This window comes from Phoca vitulina, unplaced genomic scaffold (genome assembly GCF_004348235.1).
Source record: "Phoca vitulina isolate PV1807 unplaced genomic scaffold, GSC_HSeal_1.0 scaffold4, whole genome shotgun sequence".
Taxonomy (NCBI): Eukaryota; Metazoa; Chordata; class Mammalia; order Carnivora; family Phocidae; genus Phoca; species Phoca vitulina.
In genome coordinates, this window is record NW_022589707.1 from 67552886 (window position 1) to 67570253 (window position 17368).

Below are 17368 nucleotides of genomic sequence, written 5' to 3' on the forward strand. Positions count from 1 at the left end.
CCTGATCTAGTCACTAAAGTTTCCTTACAGTTACTTTTCCATCCTCTTTCAGATACCTATGCAGGATGAGCAGCAAGCTCTTGGTCTCAGGTTCTCAGGTCTACCAGAGCCCTTGGAGGGCAGGGATGCCTTCTCACAAATATGGTGTCAGTTTGGAAAACTGGAAAGCAAAGTGGACTACGTCCTGCACAAGATGCTTACATGGTAACTTTGGGTTGAGATTTTAAGAGGAAGAGAGAGGGAAAAACGCCTCTTCTTTTTTCTATCACTATCACACATTTGCTGTCACAAATGTCGATGGGCCCAGGGTACTATTCTTAGCTGAAAGCTGCAATCATCTTGAGATCAGATAGAACAGTTTTATTACTGAAGGGCACGTCAATGTTTCCTTCTCCAGATAAGAAAACCAAGGCCCTCAGATATGAGGCATGGATTCCTGTTTGTAAAAATGTCTCCTTAGTCAAAGAATTTATTTAAAATAAGTAAAAGTCTTTTAGAACCAACAATAAGCGGATGGAGGCCTTTCATGCTCTCAGGCACCTGGCCTCCTTCCTCTGGCTATGTAAGTTACAGAGTTCCCACACTCTCTCCCTTCTGCCTCTGACATACTTACTGCCCGAGCTTGACTGGAGGCACCGCTTACGCAGACTAGCTCGATTTTCCAGGCTGTTCCATTATTTCTATTTCCTAGCTTTCTTGAAGACCTCTCTGCCTAGCCCTCTCTCTTGGAAGACTCTATCAAAGCCTGTTCTAGGGCCCACTCTAGCTTCTTCAGGTGACATTTCTCTGGAGACCTCAAGCACTACCTCATTTCTCAGTGCCCACTCTCTTCTTACATTTTCCTGTTACTTACTCTCTCAAAGAAAACAAATACACCTATCGCATTCCCTAGTAGGAAGCTGAGCTAGCTTTACCTGCCCCCACTGGACTCTGAGCTGCCGGGGACAGGAGTCATGGTGTCATGGCCTTGATTTTCCTAGTGACTGGCTCACAGCAGACACTCAGTAACGGCTAGCTCCGTGGAAAAGCCAGATCTCGAACTTGGGAGCTGACAGGATGCATTTTCAAGTTTCCAAACAAAAATTTAACAAAACTAAAGTGCCGACTTGTTCTGTGCCCCAAAAAGTAAAACAAACAAGAAACAACCGAGATGATTTCGCCTAAGTAGAATGCAGAGGAATGACACGGCAGCTTTATAAGGCATTCACAAAATAAATAAGAGACGGCCACCTGTGTATCACCATTAGCGACAGAATGGAGGAAGTAGGTGTATTCCCAAGTTAAACATCAGCAAACATTCTTTGATAATGAAAGTTATGAGAAAGGAAGCAAGGCCCCGAGAAAGGATGAACTCCGTTCCTTGGAGATTTCTGAGAACAGAAGGACCCTCCCACAAGCTTGCTGTGGGTTTTAGGTGGGATTCAGCTAGAACACATGAGCTCTTGAGGTGACTTACAGTCTGTTGTCTTTGTGCAAGAGTCAAGAGTTTCCACCTACTGAAATTTCTGTTATTCCATAAAAACTAACATCAGGAAGGAGTAGGGGCAGAGCTGGTACCAAGGGGCTAAGCATCCAGAGAACCAACATTACCCAAACCACTCTTGTCACAACTTGGATGAAACTACAAAAAAGCTTCAAACATCACTGTACGGTATCATATCATAATTCCAAAGACCCTGGTCTGTTTCTGCGACTCTAATTTCAAAATCTGCTCAGCTTATAAACCTCAAAAGAGAAAAAGATCAGACCCATCACTGATTTAAAATTATTTCTCGGAGCGCCTGGGTGGCTCAGTCGTTAATCGTCTGCCTTCGGCTCAGGTCATGATCCCAGGGTCCTGGGATGGAGCCCTGCACTGGGGCTCCCTGCTCAGCGGAAAGCCTGCTTCTCCCTCTCCCACTCCCCCTGCTTGTGTTCCCTCTCTCGCTGTCTCTCTCTGTCAAAAAAATAAATAAATAAAATCTTTAAAAAAAATTATTTCTTGACATAAAATAAAGATTTTGATTACAGTGCATTAAAACTAAAGGAAATAAGGGATCGAAAGAATGGATGGTACAAAAAACTGGGGACACTTACTGAAGTCCGTGGCATGTGGACAATGCAACAAATGAAGCAGGGTTTCCTCGGACGTGGCCCTGGTAGTAGCAGTGTTCTCCTCCCTGGAAACAGAAACAGAGAGCATCAGCCTCAGCCATCACCAGGAGAATCACCAGCATCATTTCACACGTTCCTGCCCACACCACAACTCCACGTATAAAGCTCTGAAGAATATTTCCTTATTCAGATTAGCGTTATCAAACCTGTTCTAACAGAATTATTCATAAACACTCCTGGTGAGCCACCTCCAAATCAAAAGCCGGGGAAATAAAAGTTGACTAAATTTATGCCTTTTATGTAGGTGACGAGAGAAAGAACAAAGAAACAGATACTGAAAAACCCATGTGGCCCCTGCATGAGGATCAGCTGAATCCTCTATTCCACCCCGCCCCCCGCCCCGCATCATGAGAAACTCAACCTTGAGCACCACCAAGATGATACTCTTTCATATAAGCTAAGTAAAAATGTATATAAATCATTTGAGAGTCACTAAATTAAACTGAAGGAGGAAAATGCTTATTTTTATAGTGTTTATATCAAAACTTGACAAGGTTATACTATTCTGTTCTCCAACCATGAACGGTTTTACCAGTAAGCAGTCCGGGTGGGGCTTGAAATTCCAAAGTTTCTTCTGGCAGCTGGTTACATTAATTCCCATGAGACTCATTTCTTTGGATTAAATGTTCTTGTAAGAGGTAAGAGGGTAAATCCTCTGCCATCTCAGGGTGGTGCCTCAGTCTTTAAACACCTGCCACTCAGTGTGGTCTAGAAACCAGCGGTGCTAAGACACTCGGGAGCTGGTCAGAAATGCAGGCCCCACCTATCCACTTACTATAATCGGCATCTTAACAAGGTCCCTGGTGATTCATATGCACATTAAAGTTTGAGAAGCATTGTTCTAAATGCCTTTTCCATTCCCCCCACTAACCTCCTATTTCTTCAGAAGCTAAAAGCTGGTAATTCAACTGACACACTGAGATAGGAAAGAGTGAAATAGGAAGGACTAATAGAATGGGCGGTTTAAAGGGGCAAACGCGGCCGGCTTTCCAGTCTGCCTTACGGATTAATCCTACCCCAAATATTCAGCGCTTGACAAGAGGGGAGAGAACAGGAGCAGACAGGATGTAACAAGGCTGAAGACGGTTTCTTCACTGGAATTCCAAAAAAGCAGCCTGGTCTGTGACTACTGTTTCTCATGAGATAAACCTACAGGATCGAGTGAACCCCAGTTCTGAGGAGGTGGCAGAGAACAGGTAAAAGGGCTCTTTTACCTGTGACACCTCCAGATCCCCAAGGGAGTCACTGAGCATCATGAACTGAGGACTGCAGGTGGATGTGATGGAGGGTAAGAAAGAACAGGGTGGTAATCCACCTGTAAGCCTGACAGGGGGTGTAACCCAGTAAAGCACAGACTTCAGCACAGAAATAAAGCCAGACACTGACTTTCTGGGTGGGGCTGGTTTGGTGAAGATGTTAACAGCATGAGCTATCAGCTCCTTCGTTTACTAGCTGTGCAATCTGAAGCAAGTTACAGAACCTGCCTGTGTCATCTGTCAAATGGAAGTAAATTTCACAAGGTTGTTCAGATGATTAAAAGAGGTAAAATGCATAAAGAGCTTAGAATAATGCTTGGCACTTAGTAGGCACTCAATAAATGTTGGCTACTACTATGCTATGTATAGGGCGCCTGGGTGGCTCAGTGAGTTAAGCATCCTACTCCTGATTTCAGCTCAGGGGCTCAGGCCATGATCTCAAGGTCGTGAGATCGAGACCCTCCCCCCCACCCCCACCTCCGCCTTGGGCTCTGTGCTGAGGTGGAGCCTGCTTAAGATTCTCCCTCTCCCTCTGCCCTGCCCTTCCCCTCCTCACCTCCCCCACCAGCTCACACACTCACTCATGCACTCTCTTGTGCTCTCTCTCTCTTGCTCTCTAAAAAAAAACAAAAAATTACTATGTGTTAATTACTGTTCTATGCGATTTACATACACAATCGCCTTAAATCCTCACATCAATCCTATAAAGAAAGATTGCTGTCTCTCTTCTACATAGGAGGTCACAATCTCCAAGAGCCAAGCTTGCCCACCTGGGAAGTTGCCAAGTAGGGATGCAAACTTTTTGTGAATATGTAAATGCAAGGCCTGTGTCATTTCCCCTACACTACTTATGAGTTGGGGCCAGAACCTATGGGGATCTAGTGCAAATCTAAACTTTCCCCCAGGCTGATTCTTTGCGGGTTTTGTTTTGTTTTATTTTTTGAGAAGGGCTGGGAGTAAATTTAACAGAATTTAAAATATCCTCTGTTGGGGTGTTGGACTGGTGAATTGTCCATAAGATTAGATTCTAAATTAGAGGTCATTATATTTCAAAAGACCTTCCTGAAAACATCTAATTGGACCAGAAATCAACACTCTAGCTTTCTGTTAGAGAGACATGAGGGGCCAACAGTCAATGAGGTAACTTGGATAGAGTAAGATTTCAGTGTGAAAATATTTCCCTCTACTGGATAGTGACTAACCAACCCCATCAGATCTCTTTCTGAAGTCTCAGACTCACAGTGGACAGCAGATAGAAACACAGTAGAAGAAAAAAGATAATAGCAAGAATTATGGTACCAGATTATGGAACAATGGAAGTTGACAAGTCACTGTAAGTGGGGAAAATATGTCAGAGGCAAAGGTATATAAGAAATGTTTTATAAATTACTCAAATTTTCTTTAAAATACCAACTTTGGAAACATGTTATATTAAATCATAAAAAGAACAAAGAATTCATGTTTTAAAACAATCGTCCAATATACCAGGACTAAATAGATGATTAGATAATGAAAAACAATCTTTCACTAATTTCTGATTCTGAAAAATAGGAGTGGATCCAAAAACAGCATATGATCAAGACCCATCTGCACAAAAGCCTAACACTGCAAATGAAGTGAGGAGCTCAATATGGTTCACTCATTATTGAATGTTTCCATGACACTTCAAGAGAAGCACAAACAACAGGGGGATAAAATCTCTTCAGTTGGGCTATTAGAATTCCAATGTTGAGGCTCTCAACTGGTGGTATATGTAATTCTTCTAAATGATGGGAATTAATTTCTGTGTTGTGACTTTTTTAAGGGATTCACCATATGGCAATAATTATTTAAACCATGAATTAAAGTAATGAAGTTATTACATTGAACTTATTGATTTATTAATTATTAAAATAAATAAAATTTAATGGATTTTGAGTTTATATAACTTTTTATCCAGTATTTTAAAAATAATAAATGCTTATGGAAACATTTCTAAGAATTCAGGATGCACATGGTGAAGAGTAAAAAATACTCCCTTCATACACATTGTACAGCCTGAAAAGCAAGCATTTTTGACAGATTCTGTGTACCATGTCAGGAATAGTCTATATGGTATATTTAAGGAAATACATAAATACACAGGTATCTGTTTCAGTCCACAAATGGGTTTACACTGTACACACTGTTCTGCCACTTGTTTTTTTTCCTTAAGGTAACCTTGACATCTTTGTATATCAATATCTCATTCTTTCCATGATAGCATAACATTCCATTATAGGGGCGAACCATAATTCATTTAAACATCCCCGTGCCAGCAGACATTTAGATTATCTCCATTTGTTTGGTCATCATAAACAATACTTCAAACATCCTTTCACATATTTTTGTGCAATTCTGTCGATATGTATGTAGAACACATTACTAGATGTGAATCTGGCAGGTCAAAAAATATGTGCCTTTTAAATTTAATACCTATTCTAAGAGACAAATAAAATTATTTCTTGGCCCTTATATCCGTTTTAAAAGATGCACTGCATTTGACAATAAGAAACTGCATTTTACTAAAAATAGTATACTGCAAAAAAGATCACTACTTAAGCCAACTTTGTTGAGTCTTACCAACTTATAAAAGTTCTCCATATCTTCATACAACTTTCTTGAGGAACCAGATGCTTTCTGAAAGTGGGTATTATATATAATAATCTAAGACAGATGTAGGGAAAGAGAAAAGCCAGCAGCACATCCTAATAGAGTCCGGTTCTTTATCCGACTGCCGGTCATAGCTTCATTCCTTAAAGTCTCTTTTGCTCCAGAAATAAACCTGCTGTCATTGAAACCTTCTTCATACTCCTTGATTTAATAACACAATCACCATAGTACAAATGTTTATTTTTAGCTAATTAGATAGTTAGAGTTAAAAAAAACTACCCACCTCTCTAAAAATGAACTGTATGATAGTTCCAATGTCTACTGGTTTATCTCCCTGGTGGACAAAAGGCTTATTGCAATTTTTATTCTAGGGAAGTTAAAATAATCATTTATTTGCAAAATTCAAAGACAAACTGCATCTTTATTAAAGAGCCAGAAAGATCCCAAAAGAAAAACAGAATTTATTACAAATATGATACACTCAAAGCACAAAGGAAGCTACACAGACTGGGTTATAAAACTAGAAAAATCCAGTAAAGGGAACCAGGGGGAGCACAGCAGCAAGGCCACCGTCATCTGCCCTCCATTCAGGCCCTCAAAGGAAATTCTACAACTTTATCAGTTCCAAGATGAGCCAGGGCCACAGCCTCCAAAGAGCCTGCTCTGATTTCCTCCTCCTCCCAAATTACTTCTCACTTAACCTCTGCTTCTCTGAATGTTCCTATACTATCAGATCTGTACTGCACCTCTTTACACTTGCATTCCTGTTTCTGTCCTACATCCTCCCCTAGCCTGTGGTGTCTTTTCAGGGAAGCACATGTACCTAATCTATGTTTGTATCTCCAAGCGTGCTGTTAGAAAACTGTCGATCTCAGTTTCCTCATCAATAAAATGGGATTAATATCTACTCACGCTGCTAACAAGAGTATTCAAGGAATCCCATGAGATAACAAAGTCAAGTCGACTGTAAACTACTATATAAACAGGTGAGGGGTGCAGTCAGGGAATATTTACTCAATGAGGGATTCTATCATGTCTCTTGAGCTAGGATTCTCTTAATTTATTTGCTAAGAGTAACAATTCAGGGCTATTGATTAATAATGCAGATTACTATGTTTCTGGCCCTGAAAGTTTGTTTAGGCAGCTCAGAAGTGAGACGGAGAATCTGCATTTTTACAAATACTCCATGTTTTTCTTACTCTAGGAATACACCAGAACGGTGGTTCTCAACCTTGGTTGCATATCAGAATCACCTGGGGAGCTTTTAAAATCCCAATGCCTAGGCCAACCCTCAAATCAATTAAATCATTATCTCTGGAGATGGGACACGGGCATCAGCATCTTTATAAATGCTCGAGATCATTCAATAGAACTGCAGAGATTGAGAATGCCTGCACTAGAGAATGGTTGCTCATAGCAGGGATTCCCAAAACTGCTCCCCAAGCTAGAACCTCATCCTGGTGGGCTTTGTAAACCAAATGATTCCCAGGCCTTCCCTCAGATCTATGGAATCAGAATCTCCAAGGAGGTAGGGCTTCAGAGTTTTTAGAGTTGCAAAAATTCCCCCAGTGATTCTGAATACTGTATTTGGAATTACTAACCTAAAAACACTCAGTCCAATACCAAATCATCTCCATGTAGAGGATACCAGAAAGACTGGGATCTTTCAGAGAATGAAAGTATCTTCCAGAACCTAGGCATTCTGTTTGGTGATCTTAGTGATTTATGAGAGAATTCATAATGACTGATGAGGTAAATACTTCACAAGTGAGAAAACACGGATTAAGAGAGAACCTTCCTACTTACTTAAACTTGGGTATGCCAGATGCCCAGTCAAGTCTCTTTACACTGGTGGCAATCAAAGAGCAGTTTCCAGCACAATAACATGTGCTTGTTAGAAATTCAAATTCGCAGGGCGCCTGGGCGGCTCGGTCGTTCGGCGTCTGCCTTCGGCTCAGGTCATGATCCCAGGGTCCTGGGATCGAGCCCCACATCGGGCTCCCTGCTCAGCGGGCAGTCTGCTTCTCCCTCTCCCACTCCCCCTGCTTGTGTTCCCTATCTTGTTGTGTCTCTGTCAAATAAATAAATAAAATCTTAAAAAAAAATTCAAATTCTCAAGCCTCACGCTGGGATGTGGTTCAGCCACCTGTGTTTTAGCCAACCCTCCAGCCAACCTCAATGCACTCTAAAGTTTGAGAGCAACTGCTTTACACCACCCCTGTCCCTGCATTCTAGAGCTCCTCATTGCTGAGCTCCCTGAAATCCTACACTGGTTCCTCAGCAGATTCTTAACAAAAAGGACATAAACCGTCATAGCTCTTCTCCACACCTTTTCTTGTTTGACCCAGGCCAGCCGGCTTTATCGGAAACAATATGGAAGGCGAAAGGTGAGGCAAGACTATGTGAGAATTCTACCATGGACAGAGCCATGAAGAGCAGTGCTACTTGTAGGTGCTGGTGTGCGGGACGCCTTAGCCTGCATTAAAGGGACCAGCATGGTCAACCATCCGGTTAGCCTCGGACCAAGGGGTTTCACAGGATGCAGGTTATTCAGTGCTACATCCATGAAAGCCCCAGGCAAATCAAGATGATGTGGTCACCATAAAAAGGACAGGGCCAGTGTGACACTTACAGACCAAATCCTCAACCCAGTAACCCATGTGTTCCTTCTCTGCTCACTGGGTCACAGTCCTCTCCCTCTCTCGCTCCATGGGCACCAGTCCCAGGACCAGCCTTCTGCCCTGCAGGCTGGGGTTTACACCAGTTATTCTCCTCCATGGGCGACATCCCTGGTCATTCTAGCACAGTAGTTCTGAGCCCTGGAATACCAAGCTTTATTCCCTATCAGTTATATTAGAATCTCTAGGGGTGGGACCTGGCATTTTTAAAATCTGTCCAGATGATCCTAATATGCTACCATGGTTGAGAAGCTATGCTTTAGCCAATACCCCTTTGCAAGAACTGAAGCCCTGCCCTTGACCTCTACTGTATACTAGATTCCTTCCAAGCATATGTACTGCCCAGACTTCTGTTTGTGGCCACATGGCTAGAGTCCACTCCACCAGGCGCTTGCCTACAATAACCTCTTCCCAATTTCCCCTTGATTGACACTGACATGAGAAACCTGCCCTTTTCTTACCTTTCCCCTTCCTCCCTCCCAATGGTGACAAATGGCATTTTCAGGCATTACTGAGTCAGGAGTAAACCAAGTCTCCCTAGGGCCATTTGCATCAAGGAAATCCCTAGAAAAACAAAATCTTATGTTGGAGAGGATCCACCAACCCACCCTGATTAAAACTCGTAACTTGAGATTACAAAGAATCAGACTGGATTCACAGAAGGGACATAGGCTAAACATCTGTTCAGGTAAAAGTATAAGAGTTATCTGATTCTATGAGCTCTCTAAGAAAAGTGGAGAGAAAGGCCATCGCACCTCATTTTACAGTAAATTAAAATTAAATAAAGCTATCACATGGTGGTTCCCAAATGCCAATAATCTATAGGTCTATACTAACGTATATCAAAATCTTTACCAGTTCATGTCAAAATGAGAAAAATAAATACAGTGTAGTCAGTCTTTCATAAAGCTAAATGTATTTCATTTTTATACAACTGCCCTTTGTTTTTGAGATTAATTCTTTTCTTCTCTTTCATTATTAAAGTTATCCATTTTTAAATTTTTAACAGAATGGTTATTTTGGAGCAATGTTAGACTCACAAAAAAGTTGCAAAGATGGCACACAGAGTTCTAGCATACCTAATCACCCAGTTTTTCCTCTGTTAACATCTTACATTACCTGAGTACATTTGTAAAAACTAAGAAATTGACCTCAGTACATTACTATTTACTGACTCTGAGCATTTAGATTTTAGCAGTGTTTCCATTAATTTCCTCTTTCTGTTCCAAGACCCAATCCGGGATACCATAAGGCATGAGTTGTCATATTCATTTCTCTGTATGTTAACAATGGTAATTAGAATTTAGGTATTTTAAAAGGGTTGTTTCCCTATATGGTGAAAATGAAAAGACTGGCAACTCTGTATTAATCCCTAAAATTTGTTTTGTTAGTATACTGGGCTACGAAATATAACTCTAGTCAAGAGTATAAGTGAATACTTCCTAAATTTTAATTTCACACTACAAATTTTCAAACGAATTTTTAAAAACACCCTAATGTAAAAAGCTTAATTTAAGTGATTAGAAATAAATTCTGGGGGTACCTGGGTGGCTCAGTCGTTAAGCGTCTGCCTTAGGCTCAGGTCATGATCCCAGGGTCGTGGGATCGAGCCCCATGTCGGGCTCCCTGCTCAGCGGGAAGCCTGCTTCTCCCTCTCCCTCTGCCCCTGCTTGTGTTCCCTTTCTCAATAACTCTCTCTCTGTCAAATAAATAAATAAAAATAAATAAAATAAAATAAATTCTGAAAGATTAGTCAATAACACTTTGCTGTAACAGAAATCTAGGACTCCTTGTTTTCTGAGGACTACCTTTTCAAAGATGTTTGTATAGTAGACGGCCTTGAAAAATGGAGATATCTCCCTCTAAAGCAAAAAACAAAGCATGTTTACTGCCTATTATAAAAGATTTAGGTTTCCTAAATTCAGAATTTCTCTCTAGGAACACAACACACTGTGTATGCAGGTCACCTAGCCCTTCCCTCTGTTAGTGTCTGGAATCGAGGCTCGAGAGACAAGTATAAGAAAATGTTGATGTTCTGGCTACTGCTACGGCTATGAGTATTAAAGTCCTTTGTCTCTAACCCAGGAGTCTCCTGTCTTCTGCCTGCAAAGATGAAATTCCAGCAGGCCAACTTATTAACTTGCAAATAAGATAAAATCTCAGACCTTCACAGTTCTGGAAACTTGGATTTCCATCTTCCCCTGAAAATTAAGAGATTTGCTAAAAGTGAGCCTCTATTCCCACATTTCCATCTCCCTATAGGACAAAAACCAGCTGACGATGAATAAGGCCCATTTTATCACAACTAGCCAATCTTTCATTTATACTATTGGTTGATAACTTTGGATATTTGTGTTTGCTGCCCTATTCAACAGTATAGTTTTTTAAGCAGCAACCAAATTATCAGCTTACTCCAAGATGTAGAACTAAAAAGTATCACTCAAAATCTCTGCACTATTTCAATACTAACTGATAAGTGCTAGGATCTTGTAGCATAGTCATCAATCAAAAAATATTTTAAAAACTAATAGACAAATCTAGTTGATAAAAAAAAAGAATGATTTCATTTAAAAATTGCATGGTTCCTGTTAAAGAGAAAAAGATGTATAAGAATATTATTGTAGCAAAAGTTTCTACAAGAAAGGAACAAAGAGCCAGAACTTGAAAGTCACTGGATATAAATAAAGGTGATAAGGAAGGAGTTAGTCCTAATGGAAGATGGTGAACACCACAGAAAATGAGGGCTATCACTTTCTTATGAGCTCTCAGGTTTAAAAAAAAATCCCACCAGGGACCTAGTGAGCTTAAAATCTATTTTTATTGTTGTGCAGGAGTCTTTCCTTATACTGATTTCCCCTGGGTGATGCCAGCTAAGGAAAACAAAGCATGAAAACTATGATAAGTTCTCAGGAGTTCCAGCTCACAAGCACCCGAAGTGAACAACTGTTAGTCTTTTGAGATGCAATGCATTTTCAAAATGTACAGACTTACTCCCTTCTCTTGTCTCTCAGCCCAGGCACCTACAGCACATATTCTAAATGTTTTTACATTAGTTATAATCAAAATGCCTTCTGTATTAGTTTCCTAGGATGGCTGTGACAAATTACCAAATTACCTGGATGGCTTAAAACAACAGAAATTGATACTCTCACAGTGCTGGAGGCGAGGTGTCTGAAATCAAGGTGTTGGTAGAGCCATACCCCCTCTGAAGACTCTAGGGAAGAATCCCTCCTCGATTCGCCCTGATTTCCGGTGGTTGCCAACAATCCTCCTCACTTCCTGGCTTGTAGACACACCCCCTCCGATCTCTGCCTCGTCTGCACATTGCTTTCCCTTTGTGTGTTTGGGTCTCTATGTCTAAACTTCCCTCTTATAAGGACACCAGCCATTGGATTAGAGCCCTCTTTGTAATTTGATCACATCTGAAAAGATCCTATTAGGAAAAAGTCACATTCACAAGCGAGAGGGGACATAAATTTTGAGGGGACACTATTCAACACAGTACAACTTCCCATCAAGTGAATGTTTAGATTTCTAAATCCAGGGATTTTGCTTCTAAGAAGATTGGCTTAGTGGAATAAACTGGAGGAGTCTAGCTTCACTCATCTAATAAGATTAAGGTCTATCTTAATTACCTCTAGCCAGCCATTCATTGTAGTTTCCCATAGCTTCGTTTAAAAATACTCATCATTATTTTTCCACAAATAATAGGATAAATCTGACCTTCGGTTGAGAGCTTCCCAAATTGCTTATTTTTAACCAGAAAAGAGGCAAGAGAAACTATTTTTCAGCTGCCAGGTAACTATGACAGATCCATCAATATAACAATGTCTTATTAGACTACTAAAAAATTTTAGGTTCCTACAAAGGAAGGGTACTTATCAGGTGCTCTGAGATGCAGTTCTAAATTGGGAGACTGGAAAATCAATGTGGCCCGCATACAGTGACTATATAATTACAAACTCATGAAATTATAACTCTTTCCAGGAAATTATTACATCATTGTATCTTTTTACAAATAACGGAAGTTTAAATGTATTGCTCTATATGAATTTTTTAGCGTAAAAGATGTATACCATCTAAAACCTTATTCTCTAGTTGATGTCTGAACATTAACAGGGAGAAGTATAATTGATCAGAAGATAGTTATACAGAAAGAAAGTGTATCAGAAGATAGTTATACAAAAAGAAAGATAGTTATACAAAAAGAATGATATTTCTATCATTCTCCCATCCACTCCTTTTGTGAAGAAGTGAAGATAAACAGGGAACACTTCTAGCTGCTGAAAGAAGACTGCATTGCAATATCTCCCTCCCTCTTATAGCCTGAGCCTCATGCACTGTGCCCAAGAACTCAACACCAGTGTTCAGTGTTCTTCCCTGGATGATTCTGAATTAGCCCAGGACTGATTTAAATGTACAAACAAAGGGTTGACTTCCTAAGGAGGAACTTCTCAAGCAATTCCCTTCAGAAAGACAAACTCGCTTTTAAGGCTGTATCTGATAAAAAGTGGGGTTTTTTTGTTTGTTTTTTCCAGCAACTGTTACAATGGACACAGGTTGGTCATTTGCCATTTTTTGTTACTTATTTTCTTATAAAATGAAGGAGGGAGTTAAATTAAGTGGTATCTATGATTTGCAATCTATTTGTTGTTGTTGTTTTTTGCAATCTATTTTTACTTTATTTATTTATTTATTTAAAAAAAATCAAGGGTTACCAACTTTTTTCTTTTAAATACCAGGCCAACTTCTAAAAAATCAGTATCTTATACACAGCACTTAGCATAAAGCAACAAAATTGAAAACCAACAACAAAGATGCTCATACGTTTAGGACTTTTTAAATGTTTAATATAAAAATTTTAAACAAGTTATAAATTGTTTCTAAAATCTAAATAATTTATGAGTCATATAAAAGTCATGTATAAATTACAGAAAAAATATATATGGACAACAACAACAAAAAAAATCTAGGTATCAGAACTTCATGGATGCTGCTAAAATACTACCAAGAGTAAATTTTACATTTCTAGACACTTATAGAAAATAGAATTGATAATGAATAAGTTAAACATTTAACTCAATGAGTTATGAAAAGAACACAAGCAAAGTGCTTTTAAAGTAAAAGGAAGTAAACATTAGTAACAAAGGTAAGCTGATTCTTTGAAAAAAAAAAAAAGTATTTAAAAAAAGTTACAGGACTGACCAAGTAAAAGAGTAAAGGCATAAATAAAGTAAACAGAAATGAAATAGGAACACTGATACAGAATTAGACTTTAAAAACCTTGAGAAGATTTGAAGCAAATATAGCAAAAGACTAACATGTTAAGTGTACACATGGATATGATATTATATACAATTTTGAATGTTTTAAATATTTCACAACTATAGAAATTTCTATTCACAGGTCATTTGCTGGTATTTTATGCCTTGAAATTTAAAATTAACTTAGATGTGATTCTAATATACCTTAGAGAGAGGAAACAAATATGAACATGAGCCTCAGCACAGATGATGAACTTAGCATTAGGTGAGCAGATGTGAGGCTCACTATGTGGTTTTTAGATTTCCTGTTTATATTTACTGCATCTTTCTATGGCAGGGGGAATTACTATGCTCTCAGACCTGTCCAAACTGGACTTCTCACCACACAGTGTTGGGTGAACGGGAGAAACTACCCAATTTACTGATGATAGGCTTAATTCATTCATTTATTTTTTTTTTGTTCAGCAGATATTTATTGTCTTCTGGGTACACATAATGCTGAATGCTACGCACACAGGACAAATTTCCAAGAGAGCTTACTCTTGGAGTAACTTCTCATGGAATTTGTAGTCTAGAGGAACAGATGATCATTTTATCAGGAAGCAGATCGTGAAGGACAGCTTTTGTTGATCCTGCCGTGCCTCCTGTGTCCTCCGTAGGATCAGAAACTAGCAGAAAGAATGGGCAGAAGCCACCAAAGGCTTAGCCAGAAATTTTTTATGAACTGCCACTTTCCCTTAATAATATATCAAAACTAGTATTTATGGAGCATTTCCCATACCCAAAGCTCTGGGTACATGTTTGTCTTCCTCATTTAATAGATGAGGACAATAAAACACAGAAGGAGTAAGTACTGTCCAAGGCCATACAAACACGAATCGGCACTGTCAGGATATGAATTCTGGTCTGTCTAGCCCTAGCAGTATTGTCAGTCTTTATGTTTTCCTGCATCCAAACTAAAGACCTGTCCTGGACTTGAAAACAAAACAAGTGCTCAGTTACATCTGTTAACACTACTCAAGAAAATTTTAAAAAGAAATTTTTTTTCTTAATCAGAAAAGTAGTATGAAAAAGCTCAAAGACACAGCACTTAACTCTGCACAAAAATCTAATTGCTATGTGGAATACCTGTTGACCCCACTCAGAATTACCAAAGCAATTATTCTGCCTTCCAGAGACAGTTAGAAGTAGTTTTCCAGATTTTTGAGAACGAGAAAAGAAAGAAATCAATGTGTGAAGTCCAAAGGTGGGATTGGCTTGACTCCTGTAGGTCACACCTGGTTTCTTTGAGTTGAGGCTCTGGTCAAATACCATACTCCTGCTTTGATCCTGTCTCCACTTCTTATTCTGTCCACTCTCTCTGATCTCTATTTCTCTCACACACCAAGATCCTGCAGCAAGGCCTCTGGACCCTTACACATACTCATTTCACTGCCTGAGAAGCTGTTCCCCTCCCACTTACCATGCAAACTTCAGAATTAATATCATTTCCCTACAGAAGTCTTCCCTGACCAAGTGGACTAAGCCAGGTCTCCCATCAAATGCATTCAGGACAATGTGGACTTAATTCCCTGTACAGCACTTTCATAACTGTCATTTAAAAAGCCCTTTTGGTAGCTATTTTCATTATGCCTGTCATCCCTATTAAACTACAAGTTTTATGACAGTGAGAGTTGCATCATACTATTCATAGCTACCTCCCTGAGCTAATGGCAAGCATTCAATACACAGCTATCGAATGAAGGACGACTGAGAACACAAGTAGGGTGTCTGAGAATTTAGGCTTTTTTCTAATCTGTCACAAATCTCTAATGTCAGCTTTCCTAGTCATTTAAACCCCAGTTGCTTAAATTTTTAAAAGTTTTCTATAGGGATAATCAAGTCCACTTGCATCTACCTCCTTTTCTACCTCTTACATGTAACAAAAAGGATGCTATGATAAAACATCAGTGGAGGCCTGAACATTACCCCCCAAAATGGCTATAAACACTCAAAGCACTCAATGCTGAGGTACTTTATACTCTGGTCTTTATTACCTGTTTTTTTGTTTTGTTTTGTTTTTTCGGGGGGGGGGGGGGGGGGGGGAGGGAAAGGAGAGGCAGAGGGAGAGTGAGAGAAACTCTTAAGCAGACTCCAAGCCCAACGCAGAGCCCAACTCGGGGCTCGATCTCAGGACCCTGAGATCAGGACCTGAGCCGAAATCAAGAGTCCAATGCTTAACTGACTGACCCACCCAGGCGCCTCTATCTGTTCTTATTTTTATAGTGGCCATTTATTCACTGGAAAATAAGAGGGTTTTTTTTTTATAAATGAATAAGAAAATAGCACTAATTACAATACCAGAGAATAATCTATGATTTTTTTTTTTGCTTCAAATGAATTTCAAACTTGTCAAAAACACTTCCACAACTTCTTGTACAATCATCGTTATCTAATAGTTCACTCTACTTCCAAAAAAATTTGCAACAGTCGATTATATGACACGGTATAATGAAAAAATAATTCTATAATTAGAATTAAAGTAGGGACGATATTCTATTACAAAATAGTTAATTGGTTCCAAACATAGAATACCATTAGTTAGTGCCACTTTTAATTTTGTTTTAATTTATGGCTGAACGTGTCTTTTTAAGTTTATGGATAACACCTTGAATATTAACAGATGAAATAATTATTTCAATACTTAGTTGGAAAAAAAATCTTACACTAGAAAGAAAATAAATAGGACTTTCTACTCAGATTGGCTACAGAGCTTTGAAACAGAACTCACGCTGACATCAGCTGTCACTTTTCATTTTTCCCTGCTCCCAGCACTAAGATACCTGACCTGTATAAACTGGTAATGGGCCAATATATTTTCTTCAGGCTACAGAGTTAAGACTACTTGGAATCTTAGCAATGCCATTAAGGTAGCTGATGCATTATACATGATGATGGACCTAGAGCAACCTTGCTTCAGTCCCAAGGGAAAGCAAAATTTACTTAATCCCCACAGAATTTTCTCCTGTAATGCGAAGAGAATCAAGTCATGAAATCTGAGACCTTCCTGAAACCACACTGATTACAAGATCACAGAGGAGCATATATTTGCATAAGCCTGCCAAGGGGAAAACGCACACACTGTCCAGCTCGTTGAAGAGATGCCAAATAGATGACTAGCCGTGGCTAAAAAATAATGCCGGGAGACATACCCAGAAGAACTATTACATATGAGGAAGAAACAAACACTTTACCAATTTTTATGTGAGACTTGTGTAGCTCTTTTATTCTTCCTGTGTGTGTGTGTGTGTGTGTGTGTGTGTGTGTGTACACATGCTCGCACGTTGCGGAAGACAGGGGGATGGGTACTTTGAAGCACCTTGGCAGAAATACAACCAAATATCTT

At 39.5% G+C, this 17368-nt stretch overlaps 1 protein-coding gene across 12 annotated transcripts in view; it reads right to left on the bottom strand.

The window, feature by feature from the left end:
• The window catches only part of ADAM22 (ADAM metallopeptidase domain 22), a 220734-nt gene that overhangs the window by 79996 nt on the left and 123370 nt on the right, over window positions 1–17368 (bottom strand). For all 12 annotated transcript variants that reach the window (XM_032402232.1, XM_032402235.1, XM_032402231.1 and 9 more), the window contains exon 5: window positions 2077–2159. In XM_032402232.1, coding sequence (XP_032258123.1) covers window positions 2077–2159 — 83 coding nt within the window. The remainder of the gene's footprint in view (window positions 1–2076; window positions 2160–17368) is intronic.